Raw genomic sequence first — 14,299 nt, forward strand, 5'->3', positions numbered from 1 at the left:
CACAACTAACATAAACTGCTTGCATTGGGTACTATACTTTGACCCTATTAAGTTGCTCTTATTCCCCCAAATGCTGTTTAGTTAGAGGTGTACAATGGGAAGTTGGGGTTTGGAATTCTGAAGTGGAAGAACTCCTCAGCATTGAGGCAAGGCATATTTTTTTGCTGAAAAAAAAGACAATTTAATACACAGTTTTGCCTTTTATTTTCCTCCTGTGCCAAATGTTTGGTTTTCACTAATGTACAAGAGAGGTTGAATCAAATTACTTGCAGTGGTTTATGTATAGAAAAGACTCTTTTGAATACTCAGACCAGGTTGTGGTGCAGCCCAAGTAATGCAACACAGTAGTACCCACAGCCACCCGCTCATCTGCATCCTGGGCACTGCTGCTCCACAGACCCTCCCCACCTTAGGGCATGGAGACCTTGTTAAAAGCAGGAACTTCTCCTAGCACATGGTTTCCAGCTCGCCTGCTTCACCAAACTGTCGAGGTTGTCGAGGGCACCATGATCACCTGAAGTGTTTGCTTGCTTGCGGAGAGATGGTTTTCATTAGGGATATTTTTAACCTTCTCGCAAGATTCCTCGCAGTCAGCACATGGGTTTATTCTGGAGCCTGAAAAATAGGTCAGAAACGTGTGAGACCACAGCTCATTGTACTGTGCTGCTTATGAAAACCAGGTCCGAGTTTCCATCCCAGACCTTGCCTGGATTTTAGCCGTGTCGCACCCACCCAGCTTTGTTGTGCGGCATGTGGTGCCTTTCCTGCCCATTTGTGCCTCCTAAGAGGAAGAACCAACCTTAAAGGCCAATTTACCAACCCCATAGGGGCACTTCTCTTTGAAGCATGTTGGAGATGCTCCCTGGTTAAGGGGTAGTTAGGCTAACTCAGGACACATGCAGTAGTTTAAGAGGAGACTTTCATCCCTTTGGAGCTATGTAATTACCCCAAGATGATTTATCTGCCAGTGTCCATGAGTCCCCCTCCAGATTTGTTTTCTAGCTTTGTTTCTAGCTCAGATTTCTCCTGGATACACAGAGGTCAGTGATCCTGGATAGCTGCTGCCTGGTAAAAATGGGTAGGCAAAACCCTCCCCAATTGCTGGCCACAAGATACACTCATCATCGTGCTTTTGCGACTTGTCCTGCAGAGAAGGGCCAGATTATAAGATCAGAGCAGGGAGGAGAAGGCTATTTTAAGGCTGATTAATGATAGCAAGCTTGTAAAGAACAGAATAGTCATCATGAGATCTGTTTTCTGCCGTAGCCTAGGCAAAACCTTCTGTTTTCTGACTTGTTTGAAAATCTTTTTGGGCAGGAAAGCGCCTTGCGCAAGGGCCACACAGAAACTGTGCAGCATGGCCAGGAACACCGGTTGGGAATCTCAACTCCCAGTCCAGCCTCCTTGGAGGATGAAAGCACAGCTCACACAGCCTTTCTTCAGCTCCGTGACTGCTGGTTAAAGCATCAGTTAATTGCAGTATGGATGAGCCATAGGACATGTGCCTTAAGAGTCATGTAGAAATCTCCTTGTCAAAGCACTGAGCTGCGGGGCTTGAAATTCAGACATGGAGGATGCTGCTTAAAATCTTTTTCCTTAAATGCTCCCATAAGAACTCACGGTACCCACTGTCCTGTGTAATCAGTGTCTTCTGCACAGCACAGAGCCAGGAAATTCATGCTCCTTACCATTTTGTTCCAGGAAAACCTGAACACACCCAAGTGCATCTCTCTCTGAGCAGAGTGAAGCTACGCTTGCTGTGGCATTGCCCCTGCAGTGCCTCTGTGGACAAAACGAGACTTCCAGCAATAGCGCAGCACAAGGAGCCCCCTCACTGGGATGGGCACCCTTCGGAGAGGGCTGGTGCTTGCTAGAAGCATGACGGGCGGCAGCTTCCCTCCCTGCAGCACGCTGTGGAGCTCATCTTCACGGCCTGTCCCTTTCCCTTGCAGCTCTGAACTCGTGCGCCCTGAACAACGGCGGCTGTGAGCACGACTGCGTGCAGGTGACGCTGGCACAGCACCGGTGCCAGTGCCGGCACAACTACCAGCTACGGGAGGATGGCAAGCGCTGTGTCTGTGAGTCCCTTCGAGCACAGAAGGGGAGCTGGGGAGGCAGGGATCTGCTTTGGCCTTTTCCCAGGGGAGCTGAGCTGGGGGAATGGGAGCACTCACTTACATGCTCAGATGCCCAATAGATCAGACTCGGGTCTTTATCTCCAATAAAAAAAAAGCATGTTATGTTGTCATGGACATATTCTGCAGCTTATTCTGAAAGGCTGGGAAGAGATTAAGGAGCCATCCAAAATGACTTGGTATGAAGGCACATGCTCCTGAGAAAGTGATGGAACAGCAGCAGGATGGGATCATCTCCCTGTGCTTGCAGACAGCTTTCTGGCTGACCTGCGCCCGGCTGCAGGAGGGAGAGAAGCTGAAGGGGATGTAGAGCAGAACTTTAATCTTCTTATTTCTAGCAATTGGCATTCAAGAAGCAGGAGGGGGAAAGTCTTCAGCTGTGAAGTTGCTAAGGGAGAAGGGAAAACTGGGGTATTAAAAACACAGCCATCAGTAGGGTTTTGTAGCATCCGTCCAGGTCCTGGCACAGGTCAGAGGTTGGCAAACCTCTTGCTAGGAGCACTCCAAGCAAATTTGCCTAGCTCTTGCTCTGTAATCCCTAGAGGTACATGCCCATGCCAAGCTTCTGCTGGAAAGGTTTTGCTCAGATTAGTGCCTGGGTTTTGCAGGATCTCACACTGTGTAAATCCTCCTGCCTGGATGGAGCAGCAACCAGAGAGCAGTAGCAGAGATTTTCTGTCTGCTCTTTCACAGACTTCATTGCTAGGGATAACTGCTTGATGCTCTGTTCTGCCATAAGCATCATGCCAACAAGAGCTTGGCATGAGCTGAGCCTGCCTCTGCTTTGACCTGCAGTGAGGAACCCCTGCAGCGACAGGAACGGGGGCTGCATGCACCGGTGCCACAACCACCGCGGGACACCGCGCTGCGAGTGCCACCCTGGCTACCGGCTGGCTCCCGATGGCAAGGCCTGTGAAGGTGAGCCCCCAGCAGAGCTGCCATGGGGAAAACCAACTGTGTCCTATGGCATGCAGCAATGCTCCATCAGACTAACTACTGGTGTCTGTGAAGGTAATGGAGCGACGCACAAGCTTTCTGAAGGGGTGGCATGAGAGCACTCAGTGTCTGGCCAACAGCCCTGCTTGAGTCGTCTGGAACACTCAAGTTCTGTGTGATCCAAGTTCTTAGGAAGATTTACTGTAATTCTGAACTCTTAACTCTGTTTCTTGGTTAGTCTGACCCCAGGGCAGTACTCAGGGTGCAAGAAACTGGTGAAAAACTTGAGGATAGAAACAAGTGTCCCTTTGGAAGACTGTTTGTTCATGGCTCAACCTGCTTTGCTGACTGCTCACCTCTTGCAGATGTGAATGAATGCCTGGCTGGACTGGCCGTGTGTGCACACCAGTGTCTCAACACCCAGGGCTCCTTCAAGTGTACCTGTAACCCAGGCTACGAGCTGGGGGCTGATGGCAGGCAATGCTACCGTGAGTACCACTTGCATACCCTATCCGGGGGGATGGGAGGTGGGTTTGCTCCTGCAGGCAAGTGCCTGTGCACTGTCCTTGGGAACTGATGGGACCAAGTTAGAGCAATAGGTATTGAAGACTTTCACAAGCAGACCTGGGGCTGGTCACCCTCCCACCAGGATAAAACACTTGGTCCGTTCTCTAAAGTTACTGTGAAGCTACTTTTGCTGGTTTAGGCAAACGATTTGGAGCTATTTGGCTCCAAAGAGGCCAAGTTTTGCTCTTGGGGACTTTGTTGGATGAGTTCAGTGAGCTGCAGATGTGTCACTGAAGAAGGAATTGAGCTAGTGAAGTGATCACATCTGCTCCCATCAGGAGAAGAAATAAACACTATTATTGCAAGAGCGAGCCAGACTGTCCATGCATCTTTGGTCAGCTAACACACATCAGCAGGGATAGCACAGAGTGAGGCTGTCATCATTCAGCACATGGGGAGAACCACCATGGCACAGCTTCTGGTTTGACATGCACAGATCCATTGGGAAGCATCAAACTCCCCTTTTCCCATCCTCCTTGGGTCTGAACACTCTAAAAACTCAAAAATGTCCTTGAAGGAAGAAACTCTTTTCCTGGCATTGAGGACTGAGTTGAAGCTTCATGGTACAAGTTGCTTTTAGTTTAAGAAAGCTTAATTAACCAGACAAGTTTACAGAAAGCCTGCCAAGCCGAGATGATCTATGGCTGCTGTTGATGTTTGTGCCTGCCATTTTCTGACATGTAACTCACATTGCTAGCTGTAGGCATCTGGATGTTTCCCTAGTTAGCTGTTTTCTGCTGCTCCCATTCCTAGCTGGCATCAGAACAGCTCTGTATGTACGAAGGCTGAGCCAACTTTTGGTTGGCAGCACATCCTGCAGCTTGTCAGGAATGGCAGCAGCTTTGTCTGCAGTCTGCTTCATCTCAGAGATTGTCCAGAGCCTGCTCCACAAGCCTGTCCCTAAAGGGCTACATGGGGCCTTGCCTGGGGTCCATCCATGTATTTTTAGACATCACTTCCCAGCCCAGCAAATCTGCCTTCATCCTTCCCCGCTGCAGATCTCTGCTCCTCAGCAGGGCTGTGCTGCTGTGGATGCCAGCTCCAGCTGATGTGCTCAGATGTGCAGCACAGCCCTAACCTGTGTGTCTTTTCCAGGGATAGAAATGGAGATTGTGAACAGTTGTGAAGCCAACAACGGGGGCTGCTCCCATAGCTGCCACCACACCAGCTCTGGCCCGGTCTGTACCTGTAACTTTGGCTATCGGCTCGAAGAGGACCAGAAGACATGCACTGGTAAGGCAAAGAAATAAGTACGTACCTTGTTTCTACAAGCAATGACAAGGATCTCCATGTTAACTACTGTGTGTGTGTGCACTACAAACAGGATAACAAGGCTAGAAACAGATGCAAAGAGGAGATGAGATATTGCTCTACTTAAGACATCCTCAAACCCCCAAACCTACTTGGGCAGCAAACACTGACTTCAGAACTAGGTAGCTTTTCCCTGCTGAATCTGATCTAAGGCAGATAGAGACTTGCATCTCAGATACCTATGAGCTTACGTCTAGAAGGGCCAATGCTCACAATGTACCATCTGCCTGTTATCTCAAAGGAAGCAGCAGTGTAATTTGAATAAATGACTGATGTGGAGGAGTTATGAGCTACAAGCCAAGTGTAGTTCAGCCCCATTCAGTCTATAAAGTATGGGCTAATGGAGAGGTAAAGGTGAAATGCACCTCGAGCTCTGTGAATGCTGTACATACTTTATATTGCATCACTCTGAGCTCGTTGCAGCAATAACCTGGTTGGAAGCCCACTGTAGTGCTCACAGCCCAGACATTTCCTGCACCACTGTGTGGGGCTGGGGTGTGCTCCTGTGGCTCAGACTTGTACACCAAAGCTGTGTACCCACCCAAAGGTGACATAGTTCAGCAGGGTAGCTGCAGGGTCTGTGCACTGAGGCACTTATACCCTAAGACTTCTCCATAAGACCAGCAAGCAGGAGGTTACTAGCAAAACAGTGTTCAGTGATGCAAAAGAGTACTTACAGTTTTGCATGCAGTGTGGAGATGCAGTTCACATTACTCAGGAGATCCTGAATTCAGTTCTTTGTTCGGTACCACCTTCCTTCTGCAGTCTTCCAGGAGCACGTCAGTCCAGGGCATCTGTTTGGAACAAAAACTCCTTAGCAGGCTGCCATGGGCACACACAGAGGGGTTTTATTGTGCAAAGGGGGTGATTCCTCCCCCAGAGGAGTCTGCTCTGAAAGAACATTATTCCTTTGCACATTACGAAGCCCAGTAAGCTTTCTGTAGCCCAGCACCTCCTTGATGCAGCCTCCTCCAGTGGTAGGGGGATGCTTCAAACCCCTTTACTACATATGCACCACAGTAATTCTGCTTCACAGTGGACAAATTGAGTCCCATAAATACAAGGGGCTTGAAAGAGCTGCAGGAGCTCTGCTTGCTCCAGGTTATCTGGATCCATCCTTCAGAGACTTCACTCTGAGACAGTCTGAAGGAACCACGCAGTTCTCCACAACCTTTGAATTAGACATCACTGTTTGTCACAGGGTAAATCAGAAAGCAAGAGCAAGCTGGAATCACCCCCTATCTGTAAGCACACAAGCCTCAACCTCAATCACATTTAACTTCTCACAGGCCTCTGGATTCAGGACTGCTCCTTTGGCTGGGGAGCATAGTGCAGAGGATGATCTGCTAACATAAAGCTCACTCATGTCAAGAGGGGAACAAGAACACTGGTCAGCATTTGGCAGTCAGATGAGGAGAAGCTCACCATGTACTAGTCACGGAGCAGCTTTAACAAGCACTGTCACCACTGCAAAGCTAGATGGGTATTAACATCCAGCACCCTTTGGTTTTTATTTAGATGTCAATGAATGTGACAGTGGCTCTCACTGCTGTCAGCAAGACTGTTACAACTACCCTGGAGGCTACGAGTGCGCCTGCTATGCTGGGTACCGGCTGGGCACGGACGGCTGTGGGTGTGATGGTAAGCAGAAACACCTAGCAGGACTCCTGCAGGTAACCAGCAATGCTGCAGTTCAGCCTTGCAGCATGGCAGGAGACATGCATGGAATGGGTTCCTCTAATTCTGGCTCTGTTTTAATCAGTTTAATGTTAAGGCAGTTCAGCTATTCCAACCCACAACTGAAGGGTAGGAGTGGGGCTTTAGAACACCCCGAATTTAAATTGGGATAACTCAAAGGGAGTTGGTCCAGGTCTGACTCCATTAATTCACAGAAATCACTTCATGTTCAACCCCAGAGGCCAACATTGCCCACAGTTTTCACCCAGGAGGTGCAGGGAAATAGAAGGACCTGTATAAAACACAGCTGAGACAGTGACTAACACAAGCTTTTAATAAAGAGAGCAGGAAATGGTCTTACCTGGTTGGGAACAGGCAGGCATTTCTTCCAGTTTCTCAGCAGAAAGGAGGGCTCTTCCTCCTATTGAGTTATTCTCCCTACCAGAGCTCTCCAATACCACTTCACAGGTGAAAACCCACGTTTACCCACCCATTTTTACTTAATCAGTGACAGATGGGAACTGAAACCCTGACCCCCTGAATCTCTTGGGTAGTCTCACTCAGTTTTTAGGGTTAGATGACTTCACGTAACTAGCAGACAGGATTCCACCAACCCATTGCTGATCTGTGGACAGAAATACACACAGGCTCCTGTCTTGTATATTGTCTCCTATTATACTGAACACCTCACTGGTTTTAGATGTGGATGAGTGCTCTGCAAACAACGGGGGCTGTGAACACACGTGCCAGAACCAGCCGGGGTCCTTCCAGTGCAGCTGCAAGATTGGACACAAGCTGCATGAAGACCGAAAGAGCTGCATCTGTAAGTGCATCCCGGCACTGCTGCACTTCCCAAAGCAGCACAGGGGGCTGTAGCACAGCTCCACTTACAGTAGCCTGCAGTGATGACTCCACAGTACCAGAAGAACCCAAACCCCTTCCACAGTCACCAGCCCCAACAGATTTTCTATGTAAAAAATAATAGGTTATATTTTAAGTATCTTTATCCCACCACCAAGCACACTGCTACCCACCTTACTCACATAGCAGGGCAGCAAACCCCTCAGCAGCATCACCCAGGCTGCTGGGATGCCTTTCTGAGGCCTGGACCCAGAAGAAGAGCACTCAGCACCTCCCTGCTGTGGCAAATGCAGGACCCTCATCCAGCCCATGGCTTTTATAGGCCCTGCCCTGGCTCCCAAGTGTGCCTGGGCTTAGCTTGATTGCCTGGCTTTTAACCCTTGCCTACCCTGCAAGGGAAGGGAACCCTTCTCTCTATCTGACAGATACACTTTCTAAAAGGCAAACCAAGCTGAAAAGTGATGCTGATGCAATAAGGGATGGGCAGTCTTGTTTAATGTTCCAGGTACCTGAAAACTCAAAGAATCCCAGTGGCTGTGGTCAGAAGTGTGTCAAGGTTAAGAGCAAAGCTTCTCCCCTAGATTTGGAGTGCATTCAGCTGGCCCATGCCCATTCCAGCCAAAAGAAACGATTAAGCAAGTTGCAAACACTTTAGAGATGTGGAGAAATCATGGTGCAAACCAGGCCAAATCAGATGCACCAACCCTGTGTAAACGGTTCTGGTTCCCCTTTCCAGGTGCAGAGGTTCTGTCCTACTATTGATCTCTTTAGAGATCTTTTCCCACTGACACTGTTATCTCCGTGACTGCTTCCCCAGCTCTAGAGGACACTGTGGAAGCTCTGGATGGTTGGCGCCCCGTTATCCGCCCAATCCCTCACGTCGCAATCCTGCGGGATGAATTCACCCAGCTCTTCAGTGATGACTATGAGGAAGAGGAGGAAGAGATGGAAGCAAGAGGAGAGCACACCCTTACAGAAAAATTTGGTGGGCATTTTGCAGCAGCAGTAAATGGCATGCTTGGCTTGGCAGTCCAGAATAAGCCACGCGTGTTGGGTTTGTGGGTGTTTGGTGAACACACAAGCATATTGAGTGGCTTTTCTATATACCCAGAACCTGTGTTGTAGCACAGAGGTGTTAGCTTTGCTCATAAAATCATAGAATAGTTTGGGTTGGAAAGGACCTTAAAATCATCCAGTTCCAACCCCCTGCCATGGCAGGGACACCACACACTAAACCATGGGGTTTCTCTGCCCAAACTCCCCAGGGTGAAGCTCAGGGCAGGCTTTTCACCGCAGCACCTCTCATTGCAGTCTGCCTGGAGCACACGTTCGGCCCCGACTGCAGCCTGACCTGTGAGGACTGCCAGAACGGAGCCACATGCAACGCAGAGGAGAGCGGCTGCGAGTGCCCGGCGGGCTGGACCGGCATCCTCTGCAACCAGAGTGCGTGATGGGGGCGAGAACGCGCCCCTCGTCCCTGCTCCGGGATGCACGGAGGTGGCGGCCGGGCCTCCCCTCACCTCATCTCTCTCTCACCCCAGCTTGCCCGGCCGGCACCTTCGGGGTGAACTGCAGCCTGTCCTGCCGCTGCCAGAACGGGGGCTCCTGCGACCCTGCCACCGGCGCCTGCCGCTGCCCGCCCGGCGTGGCCGGAGAGCTGTGCCAGGATGGTAAGTGCATGGCTCCCCTTCAACCGCAGCCCTCGGTGGTGCACGTTGTCCCACCTCCCTGCACTGGGGCAGGACGGTGCCCTGAAATCAAGCACAAGTTCTCTTTTCTCCATAAACCATCCAGTAACCGTGTTCCTGAGCTGCCAGCGGCTGGTGGTGCTGCCCAGCCTGCAGAGCTGCTCCGTTCCTGTTCCTCTCGATGTGTTAGCAAAACGTTTGCTGCCATTTGATAAATGTCTCTTACAGCCATCTCTGACACCACTCTTTGATGTTCTCTGAGGCATTTACGTGTTTTCCACAGAACATCTTACACTGGTCACTTTGTAGATGTTCATTGAAAACATCTTTTGTTGAGGCATCCCGGTGTGAGTGGCTCTAATGCATCCCTGCTCCGTCTGACTCAGTGTAAGGAAAAATGTAGTTTTAACAAGGGAACGGTGGTAAACAACGTTCTTCACCCACAGAACAGCACTCCAGGTAGCATACCTTGTCTCTGCACTGGAAGACCTTTGCAGTCCCCCTTTGCTGCTCAGCAATGACCCTGGGCAGCCATCTGTAGCTCTCTGCACATTCAGTGGCAGACACACAAAAGAATGTCAAAAAATAGGTGTTCATCTGAAGAAAACCCAAGGCATTGAAAGGTGACAATGGTTACCTGAAGTACCCCAAGGAGGGGTCAGTTCCTGTTGGCATTTGTTTCTTGTTCCCAAAGAGTTAAAATCTGGGGGGCATAAGCTAAACCCAGAGTGAGACAGCAAGAGACTGAGACGAAATGGTTTCAGACAATTGGCCAGGAGCATATGGGAACTATTACTGAGGTAGGAGACCAAAGCAGAATGCAAATGAACGCAAGAGATAGATACCTAGATACCCTGACCTTTCCTTTTGTAGGAAGGAGCTGAAGGAGGGGTACAGTGTCAAAACAGGAAGGTAAGATGAATATAAACACTGCAGCACTGACCTGTTGTGCCAGGGTGGCATTTCCTCTGCTCAGAGTGCCGGCTATTCTTGTCCTATGGGAGGAGGCACGTGCTGCCTGGCCAGATGCTGGCCGGAGCTTTCTGCTGACACAGCCTGTCTGCCATGTGCTTCTAATAGTAAGACCTTTAGCATAACAGAGAAAGAATAATAATTTTATTCCCTTAATAGTGCAAATATCACAGTTATTTACCAATAGGAGCAGCCTATGGGTTACTTTCTCACATATGGAAATCTTGACTGCTCAGAGCCCTGCAGGGCTGTCACCCCATGGCCAGTGTCACCCCTTCAAGCTGGGTATGGAGCTCATGGGTGCCCTGAAGGCACCTCATCTGGCTGGAGAGTGGCAGCAAATGAAACACACTCTCTGCAAGGACAGGAATGCCACAGCTGAATCCATCTGATTTTGAGCTGATGCAGGGAATCTGATTGCTCTTTCCTTTATTTTACTGCATATTGACACAAGCACATTCCTGCTTGGAAAACAAGGCATCCTTCTCAACACTGCAGCCTTTGCCTGGATTCACGTCTGATGTTATACACCTTTGGTTTGGGTACATCTTTGCTTTGGTCTGCTAGAAATGAAACAACAGGCTGAAATTGGCTCATCTTCCCCCACTTCTCTCTCTATTACTAGGGTGCCCTAAAGGATTTTATGGGAAGCAATGCAGGAAAAAGTGCAACTGTGCCAACCGGGGCCGTTGCCACCGGATCTATGGAGCCTGTCTGTGTGATCCTGGCTTATACGGACGGTACTGCCACTTGGGTATGCTTGTCCTCACCTTTTTCATGTGATGTATATATATATGTATATAGTCCTCAGATTAAAGAGCTGAAACAGGTCCTATCCCTGGGACGAGCCAGGCGGGGTGGCGAGGTCTCCGTGCCCTGCCCTGTGCCGTTCGCCCTCCCTGACCGGCTCCTTCCCGCTCCATCCAGTTTGTCCGAAGTGGGCGTTCGGCGCCGGGTGCTCGGAGGAGTGCCGCTGCGTGCAGGAGCACACGCAGGACTGCGACCGGAGGGACGGCTCCTGCCAATGCAAACCCGGCTACCGTGGCAAGCGCTGCGAGACCCGTGAGTCAGAGCATCCACAGAGCATCCCCCCCTTTCTCCTCCTGCATCTTCTTTTCCCATGGCTCATTTTCAGTGGGAAAAGCACAACTTGCTTGCTGCCCTCCTAAGACTCTCAGTTCTTATTGCTTAGCTTAGGGAAACAGCTTGCTATCAGACCCAGTCATGTTAATTACGTTAGTGCACAGAACCTGCATAGCTGGGTGGGAATGTGTGTTGATGTGGGTGGTGGACCTCATCCATACATTTATCAGGCTGGGAGGGTGCTGGTCAGTGCCCATCACAAACTGCTCTTCCAGGGTCAACCAAGTAATGCCAGATGTTCTTGCTCTGTACTTCTGATTGTTAACAGAATGTGACCCTGGCTATTATGGGGATGGCTGCAAGAAGAAATGTAGCTGCTCGCCAGAAGTGTCTTGTGACCACGTCACCGGCGAGTGCCTGAAGGAGTGTCCCCAAGGCTACCATGGGGAAAACTGCGAGCAAGGTAAGGCAGGGGCTCTAAATGTGCTAGAAACTCACAATTCCTCACGCATAAAGGGCCAGTTGACAGTACAAGTAATTAAGCTGCACATCTTGCTCAAGCTTGGAGGGAGCAGCTCTTCAGGATCAGGGAAATAGTTGGGGTATCAACGACCTTTGCTTTCTTCAAACAAAGGTGTTTTGTGTGAACCTAAAGGCACTGAGTGATTGGCACAAGGAGATGAATAAAAAACATCCACACAGCTCTTGGAAAACAATACCTTGTGCCAGGCTCAGAGCTGATCACTGATTGAAAAGCCAACATCCTCCTCTTGTGAGGTTGTCTCCTTCTGCATCCCTCTTCAACTGGTTGGATTGAACAGAAGATGCACAAAGGCAGACTCTCAAAGTCCATGCTTGAAGACAGGCTGCGTTATGGTGGTCAGCATCTGAACCTTGATTCGAGCATCCCAGGAGTTTCTGCACTAAGTTATGGTTCACCCAGCCCTCCATCCACACCCAACCCAGAAGTTGGAGCTATTAACCTCATTAAGCTGCTGGCACACCATTATCACACATAACAACTGATAGGACATAGTGGGTCTGTTGGTCAGAACAAATCCTGCAGCTGGTCACAGATGGCTCAAATGCAAGCAAGTGCTCACAGAGAGGAATAGCATTAGCAGGAGGGATGGGAGCTGCATTTATGGGCCTTGTGCCCCCTTGCAGGGGTCCCAGCAGCCCAGATTCCCCCATGGTGGGATGCTGCTGCCCCCGGAGCTGCGGCGCCTGCTCTGGCTGGGCACGTTTGGTCGGGGTATTTTTAAAGAGCCTAAGAAAGGAGCTTGAGCCCGCAGGGGGGAGTCACAGGAAATAACACAAATATTTGTATAGAAATAGTAGGCTCTTGGCTGTTGTTCGGGTCTGGAAATTATTAAAGGGTGAAGACAAACATCTGCCATCAATTAGCAAAGAGGAGGAATAACAAAACCTCCACTGTGTCGCTTGAGCTCCACGCGCTGGGCTGCTTTTCCTCCGTGATTTGTGGGCGCTGGGGTGTTTGCATCTGCCGAAGCCTTGCGAAACCTTGGCTGCAGTGAACAGAAAGGAGCATGGAGCTCCTTTGGGAGACTCAAAGAGGATTTAAGGCCTTCAGTCTGTGCATAATTAGCTGGCTGCTGGCGGGGTACAAAGGGCAAAGCAAGCTTTTTGGTACCAGCAGCACCATCCTGGCTTTTGGAGCAGGGAGAAAAAGCATTCAATCCTCCTGTGGATGAGGATGCTCCTTCCTTATTGCTTTACACCAATATACCTCCTGCAAACCTTGCTGCTTCTTAAAAGCCTGGCTTCCAAATTCTGGAGGCATACATAAAACCCCTCAGAGCATCTTCTAAAAGTCAAGGGATGGTACAAGCAGACCTGCACCCCAGCACATGGAGAGCAGAGTGGCTCAAGTCACTGCTTATGGGATGCAGGGTGAAAGCACATCCTTCCTGAGCCATTTGCCTCAGTGTCTGCAGGGTGCTGCGGCCGCTGCCCAGTTAATTTGCCATATTCACAGACTGGAGACCAGTTTGGATTGAGCTGTTGGGCTCAGGGTCGTGGGGTGACAGGTTTGGGGCTGGCGGTGAGCCATGCACAGCCTGCAGAGCAGCATGGAACCTCTCCCGGCTGGGCTCTCCCTCCCGGAGCCGCAGGTGCCGGTCTCTGGGCACCCTGCCCCGCGAAGGGCGGCTCTCCCACGGCTCTTTCCCATGCAGAGTGCCCGGAGGGGCGGTTCGGGGCCGGGTGCCGCCAGTCCTGCGCCTGCGGGGGAGCACCCTGCGACCGGAGCACGGGGCAGTGCCGCTGCCGGCCCGGCTGGACGGGGCACGACTGCGCACAAGGTGAGGGGGCAGCAGCAGCAGAGGGGCTGGGGGGCCTGGATGCGTTCGTCCTGTGCTAAAATGGGCCTTAAAGCCATCGAGTGCGGTTCGAATCATCCTCACGGGAAATGAGAACAAGCACAGCGTTTGGGGGTAAGGCATGAACCAACAGCCCCAGCGCTGTCGTGTGAAGCACAAGTAAACACGCAGTAAAAAAGATGGGGGTGTTTTTGATTGTTGCAGTCCTTAGCATTGAATCATAGAATCCCAGCCTGGTTTGGGTTGAAGGGACCTTAAAGCTCATCCAGGTGGCAGGCACACCTTCCACTAGAGCAGCTTGCTCTAAGCCCCATCCAACCTGGCCTTGAACACTGCCAGGGATGGGGCAGCCACAGCTAGAAAACTATAGCATCCTCATTTAAAGACCTTGACGTGATTATACAGTATTACAGAAGCTGGAAGATAGTAGTCATATAAAGATGTCCTGCTCCTAATAGTTTGACCAAGCAATAAACCCACACGTGCACAGTGCTTACCATACATTCTGAACTGCCTCTTTTCCAGGCCCTGGAGCAGCTTAGGAGCAGCGGAACAAGGATTCTTGCCCCATTTTTCTCAGTTCTTAGCCTTTTGCTTCTCCTTTTCAGCTAAAAGCAGGTCTGGGAATGCTGACTAATGTCCAGCAGTGTGACAGCAGATGCAAAGACCCTTTGCCAGCAACACCATTTCCTAGAAAGGAGCCCACAAGTAGATGTGGATCTAAAAT

General features: G+C 50.4%; 1 protein-coding gene across 1 annotated transcript in view; it reads left to right on the plus strand.

The window, feature by feature from the left end:
• MEGF6 (multiple EGF like domains 6) overlaps positions 1–14,299 on the plus strand; it is a 38,787-nt gene that overhangs the window by 12,858 nt on the left and 11,630 nt on the right. Inside the window, exons 3-15 of the mRNA XM_061351644.1 lie at positions 1,953–2,078; positions 2,931–3,053; positions 3,437–3,559; positions 4,734–4,871; positions 6,468–6,590; positions 7,327–7,449; positions 8,305–8,472; positions 8,799–8,930; positions 9,029–9,157; positions 10,773–10,901; positions 11,075–11,209; positions 11,559–11,693; positions 13,429–13,554. Of these exons, the coding sequence (XP_061207628.1) occupies positions 1,953–2,078; positions 2,931–3,053; positions 3,437–3,559; positions 4,734–4,871; positions 6,468–6,590; positions 7,327–7,449; positions 8,305–8,472; positions 8,799–8,930; positions 9,029–9,157; positions 10,773–10,901; positions 11,075–11,209; positions 11,559–11,693; positions 13,429–13,554 (1,710 nt within the window). The remainder of the gene's footprint in view (positions 1–1,952; positions 2,079–2,930; positions 3,054–3,436; positions 3,560–4,733; positions 4,872–6,467; positions 6,591–7,326; positions 7,450–8,304; positions 8,473–8,798; positions 8,931–9,028; positions 9,158–10,772; positions 10,902–11,074; positions 11,210–11,558; positions 11,694–13,428; positions 13,555–14,299) is intronic.

The sequence above is a fragment of the Neopsephotus bourkii genome, unplaced genomic scaffold, assembly GCF_033783945.1.
Source record: "Neopsephotus bourkii isolate Nb327-2 ecotype Australia unplaced genomic scaffold, CSIRO-AGI_Nbou_v1 NB_593, whole genome shotgun sequence".
Taxonomy (NCBI): Eukaryota; Metazoa; Chordata; class Aves; order Psittaciformes; family Psittacidae; genus Neopsephotus; species Neopsephotus bourkii.